At 45.0% G+C, this 27,021-nt stretch overlaps 8 protein-coding genes across 8 annotated transcripts; 4 read left to right on the top strand and 4 right to left on the bottom strand.

Moving 5' to 3' along the window:
- Positions 1 to 259: 259 nt before the first annotated feature.
- BDR25DRAFT_3687 (uncharacterized protein) lies at positions 260 to 947 on the top strand (the record flags this gene model as incomplete). Its single annotated transcript, XM_033697070.1, has 2 exons — positions 260 to 294; positions 316 to 947. Coding segments are annotated over 2 exons (321 nt in total), but the record flags the coding sequence as incomplete, so codon positions are not given.
- Positions 948 to 10,954: 10,007 nt separating this feature from the next.
- Positions 10,955 to 12,497, top strand: BDR25DRAFT_275140 (uncharacterized protein; the record flags this gene model as incomplete). Its single annotated transcript, XM_033687474.1, has 2 exons — positions 10,955 to 11,446; positions 11,503 to 12,497. The coding sequence occupies 2 exons, from the start codon at positions 10,955 to 10,957 to the stop codon at positions 12,385 to 12,387; spliced, it is 1,377 nt and encodes a 458-aa protein (XP_033554606.1). The 3' UTR covers positions 12,388 to 12,497.
- A 153-nt stretch (positions 12,498 to 12,650) lies between these two features.
- BDR25DRAFT_275136 (C6 transcription factor-like protein) lies at positions 12,651 to 14,559 on the bottom strand (the record flags this gene model as incomplete). Its single annotated transcript, XM_033687473.1, has 1 exon — positions 12,651 to 14,559. Exon 1 carries the CDS (start codon positions 14,532 to 14,534, stop codon positions 12,651 to 12,653), a length of 1,884 nt encoding a protein of 627 aa, XP_033554605.1. The 5' UTR covers positions 14,535 to 14,559.
- A 346-nt stretch (positions 14,560 to 14,905) lies between these two features.
- BDR25DRAFT_249957 (uncharacterized protein) lies at positions 14,906 to 20,340 on the bottom strand. Its single transcript, XM_033686037.1, has 6 exons — positions 20,087 to 20,340; positions 19,426 to 20,027; positions 18,296 to 18,394; positions 17,832 to 17,955; positions 17,372 to 17,541; positions 14,906 to 16,594 (listed from the first exon to the last, which is right to left on the bottom strand). The coding sequence occupies exons 1-6, from the start codon at positions 20,232 to 20,234 to the stop codon at positions 14,915 to 14,917; spliced, it is 2,823 nt and encodes a 940-aa protein (XP_033554604.1). The 5' UTR covers positions 20,235 to 20,340; the 3' UTR covers positions 14,906 to 14,914.
- A 3-nt stretch (positions 20,341 to 20,343) lies between these two features.
- Positions 20,344 to 20,673, bottom strand: BDR25DRAFT_299562 (uncharacterized protein). Its single transcript, XM_033689184.1, has one exon. It carries the CDS (start codon positions 20,594 to 20,596, stop codon positions 20,351 to 20,353), a length of 246 nt encoding a protein of 81 aa, XP_033554603.1. The 5' UTR covers positions 20,597 to 20,673; the 3' UTR covers positions 20,344 to 20,350.
- Positions 20,674 to 20,792: 119 nt separating this feature from the next.
- Positions 20,793 to 22,548, top strand: BDR25DRAFT_299560 (neuronal calcium sensor 1). The gene is made up of 4 exons (XM_033689183.1): positions 20,793 to 21,173; positions 21,698 to 21,783; positions 21,833 to 22,128; positions 22,177 to 22,548. Exons 1-4 carry the CDS (start codon positions 21,163 to 21,165, stop codon positions 22,354 to 22,356), a joined length of 573 nt encoding a protein of 190 aa, XP_033554602.1. The 5' UTR covers positions 20,793 to 21,162; the 3' UTR covers positions 22,357 to 22,548.
- A 153-nt stretch (positions 22,549 to 22,701) lies between these two features.
- On the top strand, positions 22,702 to 25,300 carry BDR25DRAFT_275127 (uncharacterized protein). The gene is made up of 4 exons (XM_033687472.1): positions 22,702 to 22,844; positions 22,909 to 24,062; positions 24,112 to 24,885; positions 24,958 to 25,300. Exons 2-4 carry the CDS (start codon positions 22,967 to 22,969, stop codon positions 25,023 to 25,025), a joined length of 1,938 nt encoding a protein of 645 aa, XP_033554601.1. The 5' UTR covers positions 22,702 to 22,844; positions 22,909 to 22,966; the 3' UTR covers positions 25,026 to 25,300.
- An 846-nt stretch (positions 25,301 to 26,146) lies between these two features.
- On the bottom strand, positions 26,147 to 27,002 carry BDR25DRAFT_348078 (uncharacterized protein; the record flags this gene model as incomplete). The annotated part of the gene is made up of 6 exons (XM_033694366.1): positions 26,147 to 26,246; positions 26,282 to 26,510; positions 26,548 to 26,618; positions 26,677 to 26,759; positions 26,875 to 26,913; positions 26,967 to 27,002. The coding sequence occupies 6 exons, from the start codon at positions 27,000 to 27,002 to the stop codon at positions 26,147 to 26,149; spliced, it is 558 nt and encodes a 185-aa protein (XP_033554600.1).
- Positions 27,003 to 27,021: the final 19 nt, after the last annotated feature.

Raw genomic sequence — 27,021 nt, 5'->3', positions numbered from 1 at the left:
AGCGTATATATAAAAATATTTACTAGCTATAGTATAAAAGTGCCTCCTACTTCTTTCTTATCTAAGTAGTTAATTATCTCTTATCTACTATAAGGACAACAGCTAGATATTAAAGAGCTACAGCAGGTCTATTAGTGCTTTGTATTATCTAGTCTTGTGGAGGATAAAATAGCCTGGCAGTAGCTGTTCAGAAGATCGGATGAAGTGACTCTGCTATCTAAGAGAGCCGAAGGCTCTCCTTATATACACCGAGCTTTGGAACATAATATCTCCAGATCCCGAGCTGCGTCCCAGGCTCTGAGCCCCCAGTCCCAGGCTCCGAGCCCCAGTCCCAGGCTCTGAGCCCCAGCCAAGGCTCTCAGTATACGCGACACACCCCCCAGGTGAGCTGCGCAGCAGCTCACCTGCGTTGAGCGTCAACTTGGCTTGTTGGAGCAGCGCTGCGCGTTTACCCTGTGTTTGTGCTTGTTGCCTTGGTGTACAGGAAGTGCCACTGCTGGTACTAAGCTTCCGGGGTCATGGTGCCATGCTTCGCCTTGGTGAGGTGAGCTCTGTACTCTGCTCGTACGAGATTCTTCGTGCTTGCGTCTGTTGGTGCTAGCTCTTGTTTCAAGGCTCGTACGAGTGCCTGTAGGGTGGATCGGTTCTCTGACACGAGCTGCATCATTGCGGGTCCTAGGAGCTCTGGTGCGACAGTTGCATTGACCCAGTTCCAGATTGTCTGAAGACGCGTCGCGCGGGAAGCCCAGTCGCTCGATTGAGCTCGGTACTCAGCGATGTTGGTCTGGTACTGTGCGTTGGCCTTCTCCAGTGGGTTCTCAGCAGTGATCGCTCTGAGTGTGGGCATCTCTGGAGCGCTGTCCATAGGATTTGGAGCGTCTGGTCCATCTGGATTGATTATGTCCCATAGGTTTTTGCTGAGAGCATGGAACTGGAGCTGGATAAACTAGAGAGGCCAGCTCGCGTGGTCCTTGAGCTGGTATGCTCCTGTTGGGAGAGGAGCATCTTAATCAGCCATGACGTGGGCTTTAGAGGTGATGAGGATTAATGAGGATAAGGAAAAGAGCTTCTAAACAGCTTTTGCTAGCGCTATAGTTACGTAGGGAGAATTGTCCTAGGTTCTTAAAGCGCTGGGCCTATAACTGTGGAGGATAAAATAGCCTGGCAGTAGCTGTTTAGAAGATTGGATGAAGTGACTCTGCTATCTAAGAGAGCCGAAGGCTCTCCTTATATACACTGAGCTTCGGAACATAATATCTCCAGATCCTGAGCTGCGTCCCAGGCTCTAAGCCCCTAGTCCTAGGCTCTAAGCCCTAGTCCTAGGCTCTAAGCCCTAGCTAAGGCTCTTAGTATACGCGACAAGTCTTAAATTAATTAATTTGCCTGCAAAATTTAGGCCTGTACTGGCATAATTAGACGTCGCCCTATCTCTAAATGGGCTGAGTATCCTACTAATCTTAGCTTGTTAGTTAACGCGTTTAGACAATATCCTATTTAGTTAATAGTTACGTGCACTATATGTTTACTGCAGTTAATCCCTCTAATCTCTTTTTATACTGTTGCTGCCTAGCTTGCTTGTTGTTAAATTAGGCTACATAATAACAAAAATCTGCTTACATATGTTATATCTATGTGTTTTCACCCTTTTAGGAGACTAAAAAGGTTAAAAGCACTTTAATTTTAACACTAGTTAAATGCTAAAAGCTTAAATTACTCTTTAATAAGTCTTATAACGCCTATTTTTACTACTATAAGGCACTTTTTAAGTAGTTTAAGTACTCTTACTGCTAGAGTAAAGGTAAAAGGCTAAGGGTATATAAAGAGCCTGCCCCTCTGCTAAATCCTCTTAACTTATTATCCTTAGCCTTTAAATCCTACTCTGCTAAGTCACCCTAACCTCTCCCTTTAAACTGCGCTAAATATAATATAGGAACACTAATTACTTCTTCTTTTTTTTTTACTTAATCCTTGCTTAATTCTAGCCCTCTTTACTTAATCCTTACCCTTCTTGCTTAATTCTTACTTAATTCTTACTTTTTTTACTTAATTCTTGCCTTTTTTGCTTAATCCTTACTCTTTACTTAATCCTTACTTAATTTTTACCTTTGCTTAATTCTTGCCCTTCTTACTTAATCTTTGCCTTTACTTTATTTACTTTTTAGCGCCTTATAATCTGCTAAGTATTCTTAATTTCTTTAGTTTAAATTATACTAAATAGTGTTTACAGATTAGCTAATTACTAGTCTTAGATATAGTTTAATACATGCTAGACTGCTAATAGTAAAATAGATCTGCTTATATTTATATAGGGTTAAAACTAGTGTGCTTTTTAGTTGCTTTTTGTATTTTGTTTGCGTGTTCTGTTTCCCCTATCCTAGATCTGTGGACTGGCCAACCTGGACGGACGACTCCCCTAGACCTGGACGGACAACTCCCCTAGACCTAGACAGACAACTCCCCTAGACCTAGAACTAGATAGATCTAGACTGTGGGCACTAAGGGCTTTTAATTATACATTGTAGTTAAATCTAAAAGTAATAGCAAGTAATTTAGAGGCTTAAACATTTTTTATTAAACTTATTTATTCTGTCTATTAAAAGATAAACTCTCTTATAGAGAAAACTATTATAAGATAGTAGACTAAAATTAAGCGCTTTTATAGCAGTCTGTGTTTATTAACTAGTGCTATTGCATGTAAGCCTTACTCTTAATAGAGTAAATAAGGGCACTCTTATAGTTATAAGAGTTAAATTTCTAGTATAAAACAGAAAAGTCTCTAAAACTAGTTTTTAATATTATGTTATAAATCTTCTCTAAAGCCTACTCTTAGAAGTTAAGAAGCTTATAGTTACTTTATAGCTGTTTATAACTAAAAAGGGCCTATTAGTTTAAAAAGCTGTTACTGTCTAGCTAAAAGGCACACCTAATTATCTATAATATTTAAGACTAAGTACTACCTACATCTAAAGTTAAAATTTACACTAAGTGTTTAACATATTGTTAATGTAAATTCTGCTGTTAGTTACTATAAATGTTGCTAAATATAGGCTTTATAATGTAGTAAAGCGCTTAGACATAAGACTATTTAATTATATACTAGCAACTTCTTAGTTTTTAGCATATCCTTTCTAACTTTATTGTTAATAATAACATATAGCACCTCTTACCTTACTCTTTTACACTGTGCTTTTGCGCTTTACTTTGCTCTCTCTGTTCTTATCTATTACTATACTGCTAGCAAATACTATATTATTTAACATAACCTTAACTAATGTGTTTTTTTACACTAAAGGAAGTGTAACACTGCGCCCTTTAGAATTACACTTCTACTATAACTTTACTATAACCTTAGCTAACTTATTTTTTTATACTACAAAGAGTAAGGCAACTCTGTGTTATAAACCTTAAGAAATAGAAACGTAGAAGTGCCTAAGAAAAAAAAGGCTATATAGTAGCCTAAAAAAAAGAAGGCTATGTAGTAGCCTAAAAAAAAAAAGACTATGTAAGAACTCTATGCTATTAAGAGTTACACTTCTAACACTACTCTAACTAATTTGTTGCCTTACGCTATAAAAAAAGGCGCATAAGCATAGTAAAACTTTAACTAACATGCTTATTAATATAACTTTAAGTCTTTTATAGTTAGAGTTAATGTAATGTTTTATTAACACTTCTAGCTATCTAGCTGCAGCTCTGCAGCGTCGCAGTGTATACGCACTTTAGATACACTGCTGTTGTAACTATTAAACAAGTGCCTCTACTGCTTACAGATTAGAGTTGTAATTAGTATAATTAAGTTAACATAAAATACCTTAACTTTAGCTAGGGGAATTTAAGTGTTCTTTATAAAGCTAGCTAAACCCTCTGTCCTTCTTAATAATCTTAGAGAATAGGTAATAAGAGAGTAGCGCACTAGCTGCTTGCTTTGCCTAATGCTATAATAGAGACAGGGACTAGCAACAGCGTCTTTAGGGATATTTAGTAGCGTTGTAGAAGCACTACTTAGAGGCTAATTAGTAATAGCTAGAGTATAAGGTGTTTACTTAGCGTTAGGTATACTAAAAACTGCACTAGCACACTGCCTACAACAGACAGGCGTATACAACTCTATTCTAGGGGAATATAGTATACTAAAAGCACTAGAAGCTATTGTAAACGCATTGTCTATAAAAGAGCTACTGTAATTTGTTAGATCTGTTAGTATGTAACTGTCTAGGGGAGAAGGAGAACTGCTACTAATTAGTAAATCTAGGAACATGCTTAATTCTATAGACATAAATAAGGTATCTAGCTTTACTAACTATAATAAGCTAATAAACTAATTAGTTTATTACTACTGTTAAGTAAACTAACATTAAGCAGCCTAGATAGTAAGACTTTTATTATAAGACTAAAAACTAGTAACTAAGGATAAATAAGCTAAAAAGCCTAAAGTAGTTAAAACTTTACCTATGTTTCTAAACTTATAATGTAGTAACTAAATAATCTGTCTAACCTTATAAATAACTATAGTTAGATAAAATTCTATAAAAGGCTAGTCTAAAGGCAGACAGTCTTTTATGCTATTATAGTCTATCTTGTTCTTAAATATTTAGGACGCCCTTTAACTATTTAGAGCCCTTTTCCTAGCTATAAGTTTAGCTAGCGCCTATTATGTAGGTTCTAGCATAAATATAAATAAAAAAGGCAGTATTTATATGTTACTAGCTGTAATACTGTAGACTGCTAAGAAGTGCTTAAGGGCTAGTGCTTAAAATATCTTTTGCAGGTACTACAACACAACACTAGCCCTAGTATTTGCACCTAGGGCAGTGGGTTTAGTTTCTAGGACTGCAGCAACCTAATATGGCACAAGATATAGATTACATCTAGTGCAATACTTTTTAGGCAGAGAGGGTGTACACTTTGTTAACTTAATAGCAAGGTCTTTTTAGAAATACTAAAGCATATGCTTATAGTAACACTTAGAGTTAATTAAGGCCTTTTAATTAGAACTAATAGTAGCCTGCTAAACTAGTTACTTATTTATCTAGTTAAAAGGCCTACTAGCACGCCTATGTTTTTAATATACTTAAACACAGTTTTAAGTATCTTTTAATGTTACTATTATAGACTTAGACATTTTAAAAGAATCTTTAGCTACTAAAGTTACCTCTAGCATAACTTTTATTATAAAAGTTGCGCTATTCTAACTACTACTAGTAACTACTCTTTTAAGCAAATTTACTAAGATAGCTTAATAAAGCATAGACACTATTATTCTATAATAAGGCTTTACCTTTAAGCCTTACTAACTTTTTACTGTTTACATAACTATGCTAATAGCGCTACTACTTGCACTATTACTGCTAACTAAGTCTGTTAAATTAGTACTAAGGCAGTTAAAGGCATAGAAGGGGACGTACAGCATAGCTATAGCAGTCTTACTAGGCCTACGCGCACCACGCCTAAAGCGCTAGACAAGATTGCTAATATCCTAAGTAATTAAAATGCTCTACTAGTATACCTACTGTATACTAGACAAGTCTATACTTATACTAAGAGCAGTAGTGTAAATAATAATTTATATAGAAAAGTCTACTTTCTTAAAGTTCTTATGTATGTTTTTTTAGTTAGCATCTGCAACACAACCTGTGTATGCCTAGATAATACTCTTAGCTTGTGCTATAGTATATCCTTTATAGGATACAAGCTATTATTAGAGAAGTCTAGTAACTTTAGTAATATAGGTCTTACTATTAATAAACACATAAGTTTTTAGTATAAGAGCTAGGTTACTAGGGATACTAGGTGTATTCTTATTCTAACTGCTATTAACAATGCGTAGTAGCTAGGTGTAGGTCCCCTTACTGTTATAGTTAATTAGAATAATTATGTACACAATTTCTAGCTAATTAACAAATGTCTAAATAACCTCTAGGCTTCTAATAAAATCTCTGCTATTATTTATAGCCTTTAGTTTAAAGCTACTAAACTTCTAAACTACTTTTTTAGTTTATTAATTAAATGTAGCTATATAAGCAAAGAAGGTTATGTTTTATAACATAGATTAATAAAGCTTATAGAACTATAAGTACTTTTTCTAAAAGTTCTTTTACTATCTAATAATATAGCACTTATCTAACACTACTAGACTAACCCTAGTGTAGAACATAGTGTTATTAAACAGTTACTAAAACACTAGGGAGATAGCTTATTCTAAACTAATTAAGATATAGAAGTATTTTTAGTCTCTAATATTGCAAAAGAGACCTAGGTTAGCGTTCTTTGTCTACGCTATAACTAGATAAGGCTTTGCCTTTTTATACTAACTAATTACCTCTAGTTGCTTGTCTTCTAGCTTTAATAATAGTATAATCTAAAAAGTAATATTACTAGTTAGCATAGAATATGTGTGCAGGACAACGCTCTTTTTAAAGCTAGTCTAAGCTACTAATATTATATCTCTAAAGCTATATACAAGTCTGCAGACAGCCCTTACTTACTGCTTATGTAGCTCTTGCCTACCTAACATAGCCTACATAGCTTAAGTAAGCAGAAGTGTTTAGTACTAAACATTAAACTTAACTAAGCACTTAGAGACTAATTCTTATAGTCTTATTAGGCTAAGCAAGTTACAGTTGTTAATTTAATCCTACATAACTGCGTCTAGCCTATATGTAGGAGCAGCGGCTATATTTACATCTAACAGTAGACAAGCAGCAACGCAGAGAAGTATATAACACTGCTTATTTTTTTTATTACATGTATTTTTTCTTTTACTTTTCTTTTTTATCCTAGCTAAAGCTATAGTAGCAAAAGGGACATTAGCTAAATAACTACTAATAAAGTAAACCTAACAGATTGCTTACTACACTAAAGGTTAACGCTTAACATAATTTTTTATAGTTTAAGAACTAGAGGTGTTTTATAGCAGTAACAATATACAGCGCACTAGGTTTAGCATGATAGAACGTAGTAGTTGTAGATGTTCTTAGAGGGGGGGTTCTTAGAGGGGCTTCTGCGCGGCGCGTAAAATTAGGGTATAGACAAGTCTTTTTTTTGCACATGTTTAGATTTTTAATGCTTTTAAGCTATTTAGATTTTATTAAAAATAAGCTTAATTAAAACTTACTATAAATCTATGTATTATATTAAATTTTAAAGGCTGTTAATAATAAACTTATTATACTATTATAAATTACAACATTATATTTAGCTTTTAAAGTAGGTTAATTTATAGAGAAAATTACAAAAGTCCCTTAGACAGCTAAGGAGAGAAACGCTACTAACAGGGGTTAGAAACTGCTAACCCCCCAGGCCATACTCTATTTGGAGTAGCAATATGCATGGTGGTTTGTGCGTCCTCGGTTCTCTCCTCACGTCTGAGCTAGCTGAGATAAAACACTCGACCACATATCGTTTGACTTGCGAAACAGTTTGCGAAGGCGTCGCCATGACAGGCCCACATTAGATTGGCTGTATGAGCACTTTCTTATGTAGCCAGAAACCGGACATTTTCTGACCTTGTCTCCGAGGTAGACTGGCTTCTTGCCATAGTCTTATCTTGGCTAGAGCATGTTCCCAGATAACCTAGAACATGACTGGTGTAAGAACGGAGCTCTGTACCACTGCGCCAATACAACCAAAAGGTGCGAATGATCAACCAACAGTTGATTCTGCGTACAGAATAGTATATATACCTATCGCGCGTAAAGACCGTAGTACAAGCCGCTTTGTAATAAACCTCTTGCTAAAATTAGAGAGGACGTTAACATACTATTTTCTGTCCGAAAGTCCACCTTGTTGTATGCTACGTTAGATGGTAGGTTGTATTAATAAAGGATATGTTTGTAGTTCCCCAGCTCTCTGAGCTCCACTACTGCTGCCTACCTCACTCCTTTACGTATATAGGCCCTTAGACACCCCCCTCTAACTACTGACTAAGTTCCTCATGACTTCCGCGCTCCTTCAAAGGCTTTATAGAACATCCATGGATGTGGGCTATCCCCCGAACGTACCGACAAAGTTATCAAGACTGTCTATCACGTCCAGGGTTCTAAATGCGTACGATATAGATTTGTATAAATATGTGCATCATGTCCCTGATTGTCCCCATCCATTTTATTCAAACCAAGGTGTGTAATCTTCTAGAAATGTGGGAGGTCTGCATGGAGGAGTAGAGGAAGTCGCACTCAGAGTGAAAGTACCAGGGTAGCTCAAACACAGATTTCCTCTTAGGTTCTCTAAAATAGTTATGAGTGCAGGGTTTCGGGGAGAAGTAAAGTAATGGTAGAGGAGCACCACCACACGTTGTAAGCCCCCGAATGTTGCTTATATTCAGATAGTTTATCTGATACAGAAGGATGAGGGAACAAACGCTAGGAGTGGGGGTTTCTGGCTCAATCGCAGCACCGAAAATTGTAACCACACTGACATAAATGGCGTTTAGATCTTTTAATTGTTAAATAGTATTAGGATTAAGCAGACCTTTTCTGTGCTTGAACTAAAACCCGGAGTCTGGACAGTAGAAGTTGGCGTTGAACCTAAAGAAAAGACACTGAAGGGCTGGCCACACTACATAACCAAGGCCCCTCTCGGCACTGACATCAGACTTTACCAGGAATGCCTCGCTTTAGGATGCAATGCTCAAGGATGCCTTCCTTCATCCTCCGTGTCTTTACTCTTGACCGCACGTGCAATCCTGAGAAGCATCGAAATTACCCCATTCGTCGATATCGTCAACCCTGAAGGTTGGTGTGATATTATATGGGAATACGGCTCCCAAGCAATAAATTGTGGAGTCGACTGCAGTTGTGCTTACTGTGCTCAGCTTGATGTCATCCGATACTCACTATCGCAAATGGAAGTTTACCGATGAAAGGCCCACAGAAAACTCCCAATAAGATTCATGCTGTAGCACCGATCGGATACTCATGGCCATAGGAGATCTGAAGATTAGTGAACTGGGGTATAACAGCACGCATATCGATTACTCCACTGACTAGGATATAGAGAAATACGAAGGTGTTTCAACTATGGAACGTTAGCTGCGGAGAGTAGTAATTAGGATTTGATCTCTTACGTGGTCGTGCAACACGCACAAATAGCCTTCGGGGATTGGGGGCAACGATATCACGTGGGAAACTCTCTGCTTTAGTATAAGTAGATGCTTCTTGCTCTCTGAAAGAGACATCCTCCTCAGCAATATCACCAACTTGCGACTTTGAATTTGAATCAAACAGACTTCGCTTCCAACATCTTCAGAATGAAGCTCACCCTCGCTATCATTACCGCGCTCTTCGCCGGCACTTTCGCTGCTCCGGCTGCGGAAGAAGTAAAGAACATCGAGCCCCGTTGCCTCGGAAAAGGAGGTAAGTTCTTAGCCAGAAGTTCCCGGGTGATGTGGTGCTAATTTGATACCGTAGTGGACTGTTTCTACAACATGAACGATTGCTGCAGCGGCGGCTGCTTCCCGGATCACGGCACTGGCTCATATACATGTGCCTAGTGGCAGCACGATAAGCGTACGCACAAAACTCAATACTCAGAGGGACAAGGGCCTCGACGGAGCGGTCGTTAAGTTCGCCTGACTTTTGATGAATATTGATCAAGGGAAGCACCCCCAGCATTTGTGTAGATATGTAGCCTAAATGGTATGAGACATTATTTACAGCTAATCAAGAATTGGGATATATTTCTCATGAATTCCTATCTCCTCAAAATCAAAAGTGCTGGTATTGAACTGTTCTGTCGTAGATATTTCTACCTCCTAAGGCCTTTCTTATGTTGGCCCACCCTTCCCTTTCGTTCAACTTCCCGCTGCGCTTTCTCATCTCTGAAGTTTGACTTAACCGGTCATAGCAGGTCTGTTATAAGATAAATCCCGGTCCTCTAGAAAATTGAATTGAGCCATAAGCACGGTAATACCCACCCGCAACAATGTAAACTTGGAGAACTTCAGATTTGCGGCTCGCGCTTTCGTCAACGTCCAGTGTTAGTTTCTGGCAGGGTTTCCCTTTGTTGCTCAATAAGTGAGGTGGGCAGAGTGGTGAAACGGCCAGTGATCAGTGAATGTTAAGAACGCCTTCTCTTGGAACGGTGCGCTAAAATGTCGAGATTCGTCCGAGGTGGCCTAGACTATGGTGCAGAGAGACTTGATACTATGTCAAAACTACCCACAATCAACAGGTAGCATCTTGAATGATAGATACAGCAATACCAATAGCCATGATTTCAGGAGCCATAACTGCTTTTTGGTCGATAGTAAGGCGATGTCTTTTAATGAAGATGTAGTAAGGTGAGATAAACTATTAACTTGCTGGGCTGTGGATGATAAGGTGGTCTCAACTCGTGTGTTTACTGGAGAACATGCACTGCAGCTGCAAAAAATTCGGGGACGTTAGCTTGAAACCTTTTTATGTGGATTAGGTGTTTCTTGGTCTTGGAGTGGACTGATCGTAAACCTTCATACGCTCTTAACATTCTCTTATAACTCTCCTCATTTCTAATCTAGAAATTTCTGATAAGTTTACGATGGAAGCTTCATAGCGGATATAGATTGTATGAAATTTGTGTAAACTGATGGAGCTGTAACTCATGCACGGAGAGCGCTGAAGGATAGTGTAGAACGTACGATCGCGGTACGAGGTTATCCATGGATTTCAGAAGGTGAATTGGAACCTAACAGATATAAGCCATACATTAATAACATTGAGTGGGATTTAGTTTGAAAACTAAGAGATTCTTCATTGTACCTTATCTACTTACTTAAGTACATCTTTGACTTTCCCGTCGGCTTCCCCAATCCCTTCCCCGACGGGAAACCCCACCAAGTGTTCCTAAGTGTCATTGGGCCTCGATGTCGTTTGCCGAAGAATATAGGTCTGGATACGGGCACAATGTCCGATCCACTGGTACAATTATTGCAGATTCACAACGCCATTCCGCTTCTTTTCTTGCTACCGAAGTCAGCATGGCAGACCTCTACCACTCCATTGATGAGTCTCAACTGAGAGCCGAGGCATCCTCATGTCTCCTAACCTATGGGTCCAAATTTCACCCTAACATTATATCCCGTGCAAAGGGCGTGTACATCTACACTGCTTCCGGACACCGCATACTAGACTGGACATCTGGCCAAATGTCCTGTCTAATCGGCCATGGAAATCCGGAAATAGTTGAAGTCATCACAAACCACGCCGCAAACCTTGACCATCTGTTCAGTGGCATGTTGTCGCCACCTGTAATCTCTCTGGCCAAAAGGTTGATAGATTTAACGCCGAGAGGATTAGATAAAACCTTTTTCTTGAGCACCGGAGGAGAGAGCAACGAAGCTGCGATTCGGCTTGCAAAGTTTTATACTGGTAAATTCGAGATTGTTGGATTAAGCTCTAGTTGGCATGGAATGGTGGGCGCGGCCAATGGTGCGCAATATCATTCAGGCCGCGCTGGATATGGCCCAGTGGTAAGCTATCCTAAGGTCAAGTGCTGAGTGGGCTTTATTTACTGATGGCTCCAAAGCTCCCCGGAAACTTCTGCCTCCCGGCTCCAAACGCCTACAGATCGATTTTTCGGCATCCCAACGGATCGCACGACTGGCGCACAGAATTGGATTACGGATTCTCACTCATAGATCGCCAGTCCTGCGGCTCCCTTGCAGCAGTTATTGCTGAGCCAATCCTGTCTTCAGCCGGTATGCATCCATTACCTGCTGGATATCTCAAAGCTCTTAAAGAACATTGCGACCAACGAGGGATGCTTCTCATATGTGATGAGGCCCAGACCGCTATTGGGAGGGCTGGCGATATGTTTGCGTTTCAGCACCATGATGATGGCGTGATTCCGGATATTCTTACTCTGAGCAAAACGCTTGGCAACGGACTACCACTCAGTGCAGTGATCACAAGCGATAGCATTGCCCGATTTGCGAAGGAGAACAACTTCACTTTCTATACAACTCATATCAATGATCCGATTCCAGCTTCGGTTGGCGATAAGGTGTTGGAGATAGTCGTTCGTGATGGCTTGGTACAAAGATCGCGCGAACTGGGCAAAATCCTGCAAGCCGGGTTTCGGCACCTTCAGCAGCGCTATGGATGTATCGGAGATGTGCGCGGTAGAGGTTTGATGGCTGGTGTAGAGATAGTCACTGACCGTATAACAAAAGAGCCTGGGTTGGAGCTCGGGGATCGAATTGGCAAAAGAATGGCAGAACTGGGGTTGTGGGCGCAGCTTGGAACTATGCAAAGCTTCTCGGGTGTTTTCAGAATTGCACCGCCAATTACGATTTCCCTGAAGGAGCTGGAAGAAGGGCTGGCGATCATGGAGAAGGCATTCTCAACGGTGGCCGGAACGATGCCCTTATATCAACAGGACTTTGGAGGCCGAGTGGGGGCCAACCTCTAAGATGTGAAGTTCGTTGTCGTGGAATTTCGAATGATAGGTTTTCAAGTCTTGCTTAAAGCGGGTAAAAGTCAATATGGCGAAACAAGCTGACATGCTTGTTCGAGTTCTACATATTCTCCATGCTGTTATTCACATCCACGGTGAATTTTGGAATTCCATTTTAATCCTGGAAACACGGATGTACTCGAAGTCGCCTTTTGTATTAAGTAAATTATTAAAAATGTGAGATGATCATACCAACAGCTCATATCATGCCATCACTCTTAAATTGAGAAGTTTGGCATAGCCGACGGCGTGTCCCAGAGTGCTTCCCATGAGAAGTCGAAAGCATTTGGGTCTCGACGGTCTGAGAACAAGAACGACGGATCGTCCAAAGCCGTCGCAAGTTCGCCACTTCCATTTTCATTGATATTGGGTTGCGCCTCTGGAGGAGGATGAGTTTCTTGTGCGAGTAGTGATGAGATCTTGTTTATGGGATCCGAGCACCTCTCTAGGCAATAGTTCGCGACGTCCCAGTCGTAGTTGTCATGCGCAGACTGAATATGTGCGAGGAAGCGCTCAAGTCGTAGAATCGACGCGCTTCTGATTTCATTATTTGGAGCTTCGACTAGGCATCGTAAATCGACCATAGTAGCGAGGACGAGAAGGTGAGCAGCATATGGCAACCAAAAGTCCTGGAATTGGCTTTCTCCGAGAAACAAAATAAAATCAAGCAGAGCGGCCGAAGACGCGCGCAATTCATCGAGGCGAGCGCATTTTGATTGGGCGTTGCCTATCAACACAGCTGCACGTAGTGCTACGCGGTTGAGCAGAAGTCTCATAGAAAGGAAGCAAAACCATAGATTGCTGGTGCCCGCCAGGCTTGGTAGAGGAAGCCATTCTGGTAGTTGCGATTCAAGATTGTTGAGGCGAATTCCTAACTGCTCTACAGCCCGCTCGAGTTCCTCTGGATTGGGTCCAATATGATAAACTAAAGGCAAGATATCTCCAAGAAGCTCTGTGAGTGAGCAAAGATGGATAAAGCAAGTAGATGCATATTTCTGGGCCATGGTTGCCTTTGACGATAGTAGAGAGTCGGAAACAGGCATCGGAACGTCATAGAAGCCTTTAGCGACGTGAGGCGGCGTACCATAGGCAATACTGGCCCAGTAGTCGGTAATGAGTACACCCCACCATAGCCTTATCCGCATTGACTTCTCATCCTCAGAAACCTTCCACTTTGAAGGATCCCGATGAAGGCCGAGAGTATGAGCAAGTCCCACAGTGCGTCCACAAAGCGTAATGTTCCCAACAATAGATATCGAGGGACGACCAACCAGGTCAAGTACTGCGGCAGATACCGTTGCTAGACTTGGACTCAAGAAGTCCTCAAGGACAGCATTTATAGCTTTGTTCCACACATAGTGAGGATCGGGTTTTGGATGCATTTTCAGGATGTCCGATTTCCTCCAATTTGGGGAGGCAATCGCGTAGACTACGCATAGGAGAGATTTCGATATCTTCTCGGTCGAGCCTTCCCGCAGTATGGAGGATGTTTCGTCATCCAAAATCGGAAAATGGCAATGGACGTAGGAGAAGAAAAGCTGCAGTACTTCGTACTTGAACGGCCCAAATATCTGCTCTAGTATCTCAACTTGCTCCTCCCCAATGGAATTGGTTGGTCTGAGCCCTCTTCTATTTCGGGGCACAGAGAGGTAGATGATGGGGTTTAAGGCATCATGAGACACGGTTTGGTAGAGCTCTGATGTCCCTTCATCAGAGGGTTTATGCTGGGATATATGCCGCTGAAGAATATCGATATCTTCTGCAACAGCAGGACCTAACATGATCGACGACTGATCGGTCGTACTGACGGAATTTTTTGGCAGAGATGGTGCAGATTGCGAACTGGTGGTTTTCTTCGTTGCAGTATCGTCATTGCTGAGTCGTGGTTTCTTTAGAGGTCGTCCATTTCCATTCATTTCGTTGAGATCGGTAGTGGATATAGAATCTCCATATTGGCATTTTAACCGTCGTTCGCGGCAGGAAAGACATGGTTCGTTGGGAATGTCGATATGACAGCGGATCTTCCGCGATCGGCAACGCGTACAGGCCGGGACTCGGTGGGAACGGTAGGGCCGATTGTGAATAGACGTGTTGTTTGACATCTCAAAGCAGGAAGAGTATATTCATTTCGATGGTGGAGATGATTGACGTGCAATGGGCGAGGTGTGAGATAGGTAGGTCGGAGGTGCAACGGATGCTAACTAAATGAGGAATGGCGTGCCATTTAGCTTAACAGTCCATGAGAGGAGAAGTGAAAGATTGAAGCGATTGGGGGAGTTTAATTTCCACCACAAAGCCCTGCTTTCTGGGCGTGGCTCTGAAACGGTATGTTGGAACCAATTCTTTAGACGAAGTTTGCACTGTTAGGTCAGGAAATTATCCCAACCTTTCACCCCCAAGCTGTTTAATAAGAGGTGCAGATCCCAGAGAATGAGTAACAACTCAGAACCACCCCTAGTCATTTTTATCCCTCCAAAGGGTATCATTCCCCTGCCGCCTTCACTCCACTAAGCCTGACCACTCTCCCTGGTCCAAATGAACCACCCCCGCCCGACCCCATAGTATCCTTCCTCCAACCCATAACCTCATCGCTCGACCTCCCAACAATAACATTCCAAAAGTTTGGCCATCCCGCCTTCACAGCACTTCCTGCCCTCCTCGCACCCGTGATAGCAAATCTCTTCTGTTTATGACTGATAAAGCCGTTCATGAAACCCTGAGAGATCAGGCTAGAGGCTATACTCTCCATTTCAAGAATATCTGGAAGTAGGAACTCTGGCTTGAGGTCTAGGCCGTCGAAGTCTGGGTCAACGTATCCCGCGGAGGAAGGAGGCGTATTCTCTTGGAATATGAAGCTGATGTGGCGTTTTCCAGGACCAGCGTCAGCTTGAGCCATTGATTCCGACATTAGCGCCCGTTTCTCATAAAAGTAAAACGCGGCAAGTACTTTCCACAAGTCTAAAGTTGGTGCTGAACGCTCGCTCGCACCTGTTTCGCCAAAGTGTATAAATACCTTGCGGAACAGGGTGCGCCAGACCTGAACTTCGCAGTAATTCTCAATCTGATAAAAGATGCGGAAATGGAGAAACCATGGTGCGTACTCGTGGTTGAGGCTTGTGAGGCGTCGGAAGTTTTCTAGGTCACCTTTGCGGATGGCTCGGGTAATGGGTTCGAAGCGCTTGCGAAGTCCGGCGGCTTCGATGCGTGAATATGTTTCTTCACTGGGAAAGCGGCCAAGAATTAGGTTGGCAGTGATGAGATATATGAGGATTAGGCGACGTTGATGCTGGAATTGCGGTGATCGATTACAATCATCATATGCTTTCTGTAGAGCAAGCTGTGCGGGAAAAAATGCATCTTTGGAAAAATGGTAGCGACCTAGGTAGTATAGATACGTGACGCGATCTGAGGCTGGGTATATTGACAGAGGAGGCGAAGAATTGAAAATGTTGTTGAATATTTGCTGACAGTTGTCGAGTTTATCGCATTGGAATAGGATCTTGAGACACAGATTTGCCATTCTATAAATGCCGATCTTTTTGCCGTCGGGCCTGTTATTCTTGACGCCACCGGGAACTGTATAACGGTCATTGAGGCAGGTACTGAAGGCTTGACGGATAACGTTTGCTGCCTTCTCTGGAAGCGTCTCCGATTGCCCTTCTTCGGACAATGAACTTGAAACCAAATGGGCGATCAACTCGGGATGCTTGTCTAGACCAATTGCGACGCGTGCGAAAACCTTAGCGTATCCGATCAACGTGGGCAGGATGAGTATTCCTTTTGTAGGATGTAAGAGAGCACTATTAGTTCTTGTTTGTAACTCATTCAACCGCTCGTACGTCTTCAGCAAATCGCTCGGATCCACATCTCTCAAAAACAACAACCAACATGAGAGAAACGACACCATGCTACCCCAGCTCGGCACAATACCACCAAGGTCATCTCCATCTCCAGGCTCTTCTTCATGAGTCTCTGTTACGAACCCTTTGACTATAGGTTGAAGCTTGTCCTCTGCATCCGTGTGGGATCCTGGATAGCGCTGTCGAATTTCGCTAATGAGCTGTGTGTAGACTTGATCGAAAGGGGGCTCGATAACCAGAATACTTTGTAGGCGAATACTTTCATGCCTCTTCAATGTAGTGTTGATCTCGACTAGGACTTTCTTTATCCATTCCCCCGACATGTCGCCCCGTTTGCGAAGCAGCGTTTACGACATACACCGTCGATGCTGCAACCCTGGATATATCTCTTTTCGTATGGGGCCTTAGTGATATCCTTGGTGGGTCTGAAGTTGCTCTAAGATCCTAGCTTTAGTGTATATATCGCGGGGTTCGAATGCCGTTGAGGTTGGTGTGAGCCTTTGACGCGAGGTTGGGCTTTGACCTTAGGACCTTAGCGATTGAAGGCCCGCGCTCACTTCGCCTGGGATCGCCGCACGTGCCCCAGTCTTTCATGAAGCCCTCCAGAGCTTTGATCACCTCAGATCGAGATGGCTTGTATTGCACCCAAAGCAAGTGCAACGCAGGCCATCGAGCAAGAAGGTCATTACATGCTACCGGGTCCTCAAAAATTCCTAGTTTTCGACCTTGGTCTAACCCCTGCAACTTCGACAATTTTCACATGTCAAACTGTCAAGCTATCAACACTATGACATCACTATGGGTAATCTTCAAACCCACATATTCGAACGCCTAGGCTCCTTCTACCAAGATTCTGTCTGATACTACATAGCTTGCTGCTCTTCCATTTTGATCACCAAACCATTTCAATTCCTCTCCTCAAGTCTCGCCCATCAATCGCTACAATATTCCATAGCACTTGCACAGATGGGTTTTCAATCCACACTGCAAACTCTCATTTCCCATCCAATTTTCTTCCTGTACCAAATTCTGCAATGGGTCCTAGATTGCTTGCTGTCTCCCACGCCCCACCTCCGCACGCTAATCTCTCTCGACCCAGGATTGCAATTCTCGGTGCAGGTCTCACAGGAGTATTTGCTGCTTCTCATTGGGTAGTCCATAACTTGATTGCCGGATCTTCGAAGCCGGGGCTGGAAAAAATCTGGGCAGGATATGGAGTAGGTCTTAAGACTCTCATTCATACAGCATGCTATCACTTAACTTGAACAAGACTAGAATGGAGTCTATCTGTTTAGTTTCTTTCTTAATTATCCCTGTTATGTTCTATGCTAGCTGGAAAGATGCAGGTATACGATCTATTGCTGATGCAATGATATAGAAAGTCAACAACACATCCGGTCTCCAAATCCACTCGCTAATGTACCGCTTCCATCCTCCCGTAAAATAGAATAACGACTACCCCTCCCGCCATCAAATCGTGCCATAAATAACTGAACTCTGGGAACGCTACAGTCTAGAATTAAAAACGCACTTCAATACGCGCATTGAGAAAGTCTACCACAATCAGTACGGTCGTTGGATCATTAACGATCCTTCTAATTGCCGCTTCGACGGTGACATTGCTGCCATTAGTACCTGTGGCGATCCTAAGATACTCACGATTCTAGGACAGGAGAACTTCAAGGGGGAGATATACCATTCCAGTCATTTGGACGGCAAAACGGCAAAGGGCAAGAACGTTGCGATTATTGGTGGCGGTGCCTCCGCCGTTGAAGCACTGGAATTTCGTGACTGAGGAAGCCGAACATACGAATGTCCTCACGCTCCGAAAAGTGGATTATTCCTCGCAACCCGCTTATAGACATATTGTTGCCTATGAATATTCTAGGCTCCAAGACAGTATTCTCGTGGATCCCTGAAAATATTCTCTGTTTGTTTCTCTACCGCGATCTTTACGACATCTCGCCGCCCAAGAATAGTAGGAAGGGCGTCTTCACAGAAACGTCCATGGTAAATGACGACGTTTTTGACCTCGTTCGCAGCGGTAAGGAATCCTGGCTCCGTGGCGACATCCTTGAGTTTGACTCCTCCGGCACCGGAATCTTGTTCAAGAAGCGTGCTCAAGGAGAACCTGGGGACGGCCCGGGGTTGAGAAGCTCATTGAAGCAGACATCGTGATCCTTGCTACCGGTTACAAACGCCCTACTCTTTCTTTCCTCCCTGATGGCTGCTTTCAAGAGCCGTACGAACCGCCAAATTGGTACCTACAAGTATTCCCGCCTGAACACCCTGAGATCTGTTGTAACAATTGCACGTATGTGGACGCTATTGGCACAGTCGGCAATTGCCACATCGGTATCTATACCCGCTTCCTACTGATGTATCTCGTGGACCCTCTGGCTTGTCCTCGTACTTACTGGATGAAGAAGTGGATTAATATGACAGGGTTCATCAAAGCTTAAGCACCTGTGGGAGCATTTGACTTCTTCACGTACTCGGAGCTGATATATTGGTTCGTGTTTAGAATTGTGATAAATCCTTTCCGGTGGAAGTCGGCATTGTTCGTCCTGTTTGGCGTTGGGAAGAACCTGCCATTGGTAGTAGTGCAGAGAGAGGATAAAGTAAGGAATGGATTGGAGGTGAAGGGGTGGATGAATCACGAGGAGAGTAGGTGGATGGGTAGTAGGAGACAGAGGGGACGAGAATGAGTGTCGTTGGTAGAGGCATGGCGGAAGACGCCGTAGCGAGAAATTGGGAGTTGGTATGGTGGATATGAAGAGACATTGAAATCTCACGTAACTCTCGTTTGTCAGAGTTCAAAGTTAATCTTAGGGTATCGCGACTTTATTCGTCGTGACGTATCTACGATTTCGGCTCAATTTTGATATGCGCACTACTTCGATATGCACCAGGGCCCGTGTATTACAAGCAACGCACCTGAAGCTAACAAAATTTAGATTTCTTCATCAGCATCGACATCAAAGTCGTCCAAGAAATTAAAAGTCTTGGGCTTTTCCTCTGGTGACTGTTGAGGAGGCCGAGGAGCACTTGGAGCTAGAGCTGAAGCACCGGAGCTTTCTTCCTGCCTGAGCTTCTCATACGCATTCTGCTTCTCTTCGGCTTGCTTCTTCACCAGGACCGCCTCTTCCTGTTTCCTTTTATCCTCAGCTTCTTGTTCTGCAGGCAGTAGGCGCGTCGTCGGATCTAGACCACGGTCTACCATATGCTGGATGGCCATCAAACCACCGGCCCGAATCTTTTCGTGACTTGGCCACGGTACCCACTGGACGCCGCTTTCATGAAGTCTTGTGAGCCATTCGGCTTGTTCGGCAGTGACTTGTTTGTGCTCTTCCCCGCTTACGGTTGTGTCTTTAGCTGCCTGGTCTGTGGGCACGAGATTGCCTGCTTTTATGGGGCTGCCTAAGCCATTAGAAGGGACGCTCCCGGAGGCTGTCTCTTCCTTATCCTTTTCTTTCTCCACGTCTGAGTCTCCCTTGGGAATTGGCTCACGGTAGGTTGGAGGAACAGTATATCGGGAGATATTCCTCGCATAGCGGAGCAGCTCGCCAAAGGGCACAGGCTTTGAGGATTCGGGGACAGTGGTAGCGGGGGTATCCAAGAGCCCACAGCGGAGGTCAGCGAGGGTAGATATTGATGTCTTGAGCTGGGCTTCGAGGGTATCGACTTCGTTGCGCAGGGAGAGGATGCGGGCGTGGTTGACTTGGTGGTGTGCGACTGCCGGACAAGCAAATTAGGCAATTGCTAGGACTGAAGAGGGAAGGAGCTACACATACGTTGCTCGAGCCCCTTGCCGAGCTCGTCATCGGCTGCGACAAGGTCGACTGCTGCCTGGAGATTCGGGTTGTAGGAGGCAATGGAGTCGACGAGGGTGCTCAATGCAGCTTCCACACGCTGGAACTGCGCCTGCAGAACAATATCCATGTTTACGGCGTGATATCTTTTAGAGCCTTTGGGGAGAGCAACTCGAGGTGGTGCGGAGACTGCCCGCGGTGAAGTACAGAGAAGGTTGCAAACAAGCTCTGGTTCGGTGTGGCAATCTAAAGCAAGCTTCGCGGCACGTGACCGACATCGGCAGCACTTGGCACGGGAAGGATTACCAGAATCCAGTGCGCGCAGGGCCGAGGCAGCTGAAAAGTTTGTGTTGGCAACGCCAGTGGATGCCCTACGGCCTGAAGGATTGCCCAGATGCGTAGGGCTAGAGTGTCTGCAGCTCTCCAGCGCCAGCGGGATGGTGGTGGATGGCCAGCTTCACTCAGGATTGGGCTCGGAGCGAGGGCGGTCATGCAGTGAATGTTTGCGTCGCGTGCAGCCCCTCCCCACCCCGTTCGACGGCGAACAGCGAGGCCTGGCCGGCCACTCAGTGTCGTAACTGGGCCGGCGGGCACGAGCGGGATGATGCTTCGATGCGCCCGGGGATGCTAGGCTGCCGCTATATTTGTCGCAAGCAGCCGAGCTGTCGCCATGTCTTTAGCCCTGAAACCGCTCCGCAGCTTCCTTCTTCATCGCATAGTCTATCCTCAGTCTATTGCCTGAGACTGCCCATCAGATTTCCTCATCCGCCTGTCCATTCTCGCAGACCGCGCCGCCAACCGCTGCACTCGTCCTGGTAATCTGTTCCTCTGCGAAAGGCTGCTGCGCCTCGCCCTCAGCTCTCAACCCCACCATAAGTCCTTCGCAACCCCTCCGCCACACCTTGTCTCGACTTTCACTCTTCCTCCGTCGATCGCACCGCGCTGCATCTTCACCACCACTGTTGCCCCCCGCCGCTCTGCATTTTCGCCGACTGCATCAGACATCAAAGTTCCGCACACTGCGCGCTTATCGCTGCCGGTAAACAAACGCACGAGCCATGGGTAAATCGTAAGTTCTCTTCACTTTTCTCACCACCACCGCCACTCGTGCGCTCTCTCGCCGTGGATCCCAACATGGACAGCGGCATCCATCCGGTCGGCGGCGGGCCATATCCTGGAGAAGATTCAGGTATTTACCCATATCCCGGCTGCCGTGGCCTCAATGGTCTAGAATCAGGCTTCTGCTACACATGGCTATCCACGATCCTCCACGGCCCTGTCCCGGCTGAGTCGTTCATTCCTACCTCGGTCACGTTGCAGGACTTTACCGAAACCGATATCTTCCCGTATATCCCACTTGGAGACCTGGATAGTGCCATACTCGCGCACCATCACTTTCCGTTGAACTTCGGACGCGAACGTCATCTACCTATACCCCGCAACGGAAGTTCGGGTCACAACCGTTACCGCGAACTTTAGAAGATTATTGTGTTGGACAGATTTAGACACCGTGCGCGGGAACTATTCTTGCGGGGTTCCTGTGCTTTATGTTGCTCTGGAAGGTGGATAGCTGATTCTGACTTTTAATGACAGCCAGAGCAAGCTGTCCCAACAGGAGCTTGCGGATCTGCAGAAAGCCACTCACTTCGACAAGAAAGAATTGCAGCAATGGTACAAAGGTAGGAAATATGAACCACACACGCACGAGCTTCCACTGACCCTCCCCAGGCTTTTTGAAGGACTGCCCGTCTGGTATGCTCACCAAAGAGGAATTCCAGAAGATCTACAAGCAATTCTTCCCGTTCGGCGACCCTTCCTCCTTTGCAGACTACGTCTTCAACGTTTTCGATGCGGATAAATCTGGGACTATCGATTTCAAGGAATTCATCTGCGCTCTCAGCGTCACTAGCCGCGGCAAGATGGAGGACAAGCTCGACTGGGCATTCCAACTGTACGACATCGACGGCGATGGAAAGATCAGCTATGAGGAGATGTTGGCAATCGTCGAGGCGATATACAAAATGGTACGTCTAGAAGGCGTTGGCGATGACGCCATCAGCTGACCAGCCTAGGTTGGATCCATGGTAAAGCTTCCCGAGGATGAAGACACGCCCGAGAAGCGCGTACGCAAGATCTTCCGGATGATGGACAAGGACGAGAATGGAAGCCTGGACATGGCCGAGTTCAAGGAGGGCTCCAAGCGCGACGAGACGATTGTGTCGGCCCTGTCTCTCTACGACGGGCTGGTCTAGACGATATCTCTGCTCATCTCTTCGGCCGGTGTTCTCGGGTTCTTGTTTGATATCAACAGTGCATTCAAAGGGTTTTCTTTAGCATGCGGAAGGGTGCATGCCTGCGGGGAAACATCACTCACGATGTAAATATGATTGGACGATGGTGCTTCAGTGGTGCAATGATTGAATAATCAAACCCACGTCTCTGGATGCAATTGACCACGCGTGCATGTGATTTGCTGGGAGGGTACGGAAGGATGAAGGATTCGGGGTCGAGAAACACGAGATGACATAATCAGCTTGGCGGTGGCTTGGTTACGAGGCGCATTCAGACCATGAGAGCTAGGGACAGCTTTCACTGAACAACATTTCTTCCGCAGCCTCGTCCGCTGTTGAAACAAGCCGTGCCGCCGCAAAACATTGTTGCACCTAGTCCCTGCGACAGCCTCTATCATCTCATCTCCTGGCCCAGCCTGTATCCTCATCCAAGCCCCCAAGGGCGATCTGTACGTTGCCTGCCCGCCTCTCTCCTGGACAGCTTGTGAGCTGACGTACTTCACCACATCACAGCGCCCTCTGCTATTATATTCCTCCCCTCTCACCATCCATACTCTTCAGTCCTTTCACGATGCGGACCGTTGACATGCCCTCTTCCGGCGCCGTCCTGGCCTTGCTCCTCGCCCTCGCCCCCTCCACTTCAGCATTCTACTTCCCTGGTGTCGCGCCCACGTCCTACAAGCCTGGCGAGACAGTGCCGCTATATGTCAACCACCTGACGCCTGCCGACTCCCAGAACGACCCTAAGCTACGCTCCGTATTCTCTTTCGACTACTATCATCCGCCTTTTCACTTTTGCCCTCCAGAAGAGGGACCCCGGTATATTCGGGAAAGCCTAGGGAGCATATTGTTCGGAGACCGCATACAGACGAGCCCGTTTCAGCTTAAGATGATCAAGAATGAGACTTGTAAAGCCGTATGTAGGGAGCAGACGTTCTCGAATCGGGATGCCGTGTTCGTGAACAACAGAATATACCAGGGCTACGACCTCAACTGGTTAGTCGACGGATTGCCAGCAGCACAGCTTCTCAAAGACCCTGACTCGGACCAGCCCTTTTACAGCCCCGGGTTTGCGCTCGGTCGGGTCGACGGCAATACAGCCGTGTTGAACAACCACTACAATATCGTAATCGACTACCATGAGGCTTCCAAGGACAACTACCGCGTTGTTGGTGTGCTCGTGGAACCATATTCTATGAAAGACTCAAAATTCGTCGATGTTGGGCGGGCGGAATGTGGCTCTGCGGAAAATCCGGCCGTGTTAGCTGAAGATGAAGACACGACCTTGACGTATACCTATAGCGTGTATTGGATAAAGTCTCCTACTCCATTTGCGACCCGCTGGGACAAATATCTCCATGTCTACGACCCAAAAATTCACTGGTTCTCCCTGGTGAACTCCGCGGTTATCGTAACCTTTCTGATTGGCATGGTCAGCACCATCCTCGTGAAGACTCTCAGGAAAGACATTGCGAGATACAACCGCCTTGACCAGTTTGCGCTCGAAGACTTTGGCGCGAATGGATCCGCCGAGGATGGTGTTGCGGAGGATTCTGGATGGAAACTTGTTCATGGTGATGTCTTTCGACCTCCAAAGAACCCCCTGTTCCTCTCCATCATGCTTGGCAATGGTGCCCAGATCTTCATGATGGCAGGCTTGACAATTGGTGAGTGGCGGCCTCTTCAGAGTCTGGCGTCTGACTGACCTTGATGCAGCATTCGCTCTTCTTGGATTCCTGTCTCCAAGCAGCCGTGGCGCCCTCTCCACTGTTATCATCATCTTCTACATGATCTTCGGCTTCATCGGCGGGTACGTCTCTTCGCGGGTGTACAAGTTCTTCCACGGCGAGTCGTGGAAACTTTGCTTCTTCTACACACCAGTCGCTCTCCCCGGCCTTGTCTTTGCGTCCTTCTTCTTGCTCAACCTTTTCGTTTGGGGCAGAGGCGCTTCCGGGGCCGTCCCCTTCACGACTATGCTAATTCTTGTCATCATTTGGTTCATCATTAGCGTGCCCCTCAGCCTCGCGGGATCCTGGGTCGGCTTCAAGCAGCCTGTTATTGACACCCCAACCCGCACGAACCAGATTCCGCGCCAAATCCCTCCTGCTGGCGGCTATCTTCGCCCGCTACCCTCCATGGCTCTCGCTGGTGTACTCCCATTCGGTGCCATCTTTGTCGAGCTCTACTTCATTATGAACTCAATCTGGTTCTCGAAAGTCTACTACATGTTCGGTTTCCTCTTTATCTGCTATGGCCTCATGATCATGACGAGTGCAGCGGTGACTGTGCTGATGATTTATTTCCTGCTCTGTGCGGAGAACTATCATTGGCAGTGGAGGAGCTTCTGCACGGCAGGTGCCAGCGCGTTCTACGTCTTTGCAAGCGCCCTACTGTACTGGGTGAAAGATGTCAGCTTTGGCAGCTGGACGTCGGGAGTGCTGTATCTTGGTTACAGCTTGCTTTTGAGTTTGTTGTTCTTTGTATTGACTGGTAGGTCCTCACCCTCGTTGCAGGCATGCTGAACTTTTGTGTATGGAATGCCCACTAACGACTTTTGCCCAGGCACGATTGGCTTCTTTGCAAGCTGGATGTTCGTCATCAAAATCTACAGGTCCATCAAAGTGGATTAGAAAAAAGGTGAAATATCCCGTCGTTATCATTACCCCTGCGGGAGTAAATGGGTTTTTTTTTCACTTTTAGAGCGCAAAGTGAAGACTCGTTTTGGCCATGCATGTATACTCAAAACTATATCTTAGGGAGTTTGTATATGATAGATTGCGCTTTCCCAGCTGCACTTTATCGGATGGCGTTGGTTTGATTGTCCAGACGAGGGTGAATGGAATAGGACTTCGGAATCATATTCTTAACGCATGGCGGGATATTGGGTGTTAGTTTTGGAATCAGGTCGGGTTAGTGTTTGTATAAATGCATACTTATCCTGTCTATTTGCTCTTTAGGTGCGAATTTAACGCTCACGAGCTCACCCATGCCCGAACTGAAGTTTCAAAGCGGCTCCCTTTGGTTTCTAGAGTCTACCTAGAGTAACCAAAAATATCGCAGCAACCCTAGACTCAAACTACGAGAACTACAGGTTTACTCCCCTTCTTCCCGAATATACGTCGCTTGTCTGGACTCTTCCGAGACTCAAGAACGCTCGGGTTCAAGCTCCCCAATCGTATAATTGCCCTCGCCGACAACCTCTCCAACAAGCGCCTCGTCATCTACCGCCATTTCGACTCCTTCTCCGCTCTTTGTCCGCTTTATGTCTTATTCTAGCAAGTGGGTCGACAGATAAACTCTACTCTAACTATGTTCTACGTTAGGTGAGAGGGTATTACAGTTCGTTGAATTCCAAAGACTGGGTATATAGAGCGCTTTCAACAAGGCGTAACACTATATGATTTAGGCCTGTACAGGTAAGATTTCGTGTACGTTCGTATGGCTGTGAGGATGAGAGTCAGGTGTACGTATGGTAACTGTTACAGCCCACATGGTCTGTACGGATAGTAGAGTTTGGATTGAAGTACGCTGTACTTTAGTCAAAACAGCTAAGACTATAGGGTAGATTACCTTGTCTTTTTTCACTAGAAGCGTTAAATCCGCGCTATAAGACCACATCTTGAATGGCGTACAATTGCCTTACAATGTAGTCTTGTTCATTACTTAGAAACCTAATTACGCCAAGGGGAGCACCTGTTTCTAATATAGAAGTTTTATATTATTCTATTTAATTGAAGACTTCAGGTTGGAGTTACAATTGCGATTGTCTAGGAACTACTGCGATAAATCTTTCGCTACGGAAGGTATACTGTCGCGGTGTAGCAGGCTCCCGACTTCTGCAGTCTACAATACTGCGCGCCATAGACGACGGAGGAATCTAATCGACTATATGAGATCTGCGAAGCAGCAAGGCGCGTAGATGGATAATCTGCAATTCAAAATGGTTGGTGACGGACCCCTAAACACTCCCTGCCTGCCTACTACTCGCTGGAGCCCTTCTACTCCTCTAGAATCTCTATACAAAGTTCTTAGAAGGGTGATACCATCCGCGCTACGTACCGTTCCTAGGGGGTCATTAAACGTACAGTGTGGCTCACTAACAGAGTACGTTCGTACTGAACACGTGACTGTTGCGGTTCACTTTTTACGGACCGTAGTACGCTTCGATGGAAACGCTGGGCACACTTTCGGGCGCTAGTGCCATTCTTTGCCACGTGGGCCGTCTGCGTGCAAAGAGACTTTCCGCCTGCTGCTCTGCATTCACTGCTTTCTTATCTACACATTATTAGGCAAAGTGCAGCAGTCTCCATGGCAAACGCTAGGGTGCCGTAACCTATGCGAGGGAGATTTATGAATATGAATATCTACAGATTGTCACTGCATAAAGTGGCACATAGCTAGGATAGAGATTATCTGTTAAACCTCCTGCTAGAATATAGAAAAGCGTTAGTAAGATGTAAGTTTCTGTCCTAAAAATACGCTGCCATGTTCTGCGTTAGGCGACAAGAGGAAGTATATCTGGGAGCACGCACCTGCGGGGGATATACGATCTTTATAGACTTCCCCTCTACAGCTTTCCATCCCATTGTCACTTCTTTCCTCTTCATAACATCACTGTTCCAAGCA

The sequence above is a fragment of the Lindgomyces ingoldianus genome (genome assembly GCF_010093535.1).
Source record: "Lindgomyces ingoldianus strain ATCC 200398 unplaced genomic scaffold BDR25scaffold_1, whole genome shotgun sequence".
Classification (NCBI taxonomy): Eukaryota; Fungi; Ascomycota; class Dothideomycetes; order Pleosporales; family Lindgomycetaceae; genus Lindgomyces; species Lindgomyces ingoldianus.
Note: the sequence above shows the minus strand (reverse complement) of the source record. Positions and strands in the feature narration are given on the sequence as shown.

Excerpts from the sequence above, each read along its gene's own strand:
- BDR25DRAFT_299560 (XM_033689183.1), top strand. Across the intron at positions 21,784-21,832 it reads ATTGCAGCAATGGTACAAAG|GCTTTTTGAAGGACTGCCCG; the intron begins GTAGGAAATATG and ends GACCCTCCCCAG. Across the intron at positions 22,129-22,176 it reads TCGAGGCGATATACAAAATG|GTTGGATCCATGGTAAAGCT; the intron begins GTACGTCTAGAA and ends TGACCAGCCTAG.
- BDR25DRAFT_275127 (XM_033687472.1), top strand. The coding sequence starts at position 22,967 with ATGCGGACCGTTGACATGCCCTCTTCCGGCGCCGTCCTGGCCTTGCTC. Across the intron at positions 24,063-24,111 it reads GATGGCAGGCTTGACAATTG|CATTCGCTCTTCTTGGATTC; the intron begins GTGAGTGGCGGC and ends ACCTTGATGCAG. Across the intron at positions 24,886-24,957 it reads GTTGTTCTTTGTATTGACTG|GCACGATTGGCTTCTTTGCA; the intron begins GTAGGTCCTCAC and ends ACTTTTGCCCAG.
- BDR25DRAFT_299562 (XM_033689184.1), bottom strand. The coding sequence starts at position 20,596 with ATGACCGCCCTCGCTCCGAGCCCAATCCTGAGTGAAGCTGGCCATCCA.
- BDR25DRAFT_249957 (XM_033686037.1), bottom strand. The coding sequence starts at position 20,234 with ATGGATATTGTTCTGCAGGCGCAGTTCCAGCGTGTGGAAGCTGCATTG. Across the intron at positions 18,395-19,425 it reads AACAGGAAGAGGCGGTCCTG|ATTCCGGTGCCGGAGGAGTC; the intron begins GTGAAGAAGCAA and ends TTCTTGAACAAG. Across the intron at positions 17,542-17,831 it reads GGTAGACTTTCTCAATGCGC|CATGCTGTATGAATGAGAGT; the intron begins GTATTGAAGTGC and ends GTTAAGTGATAG.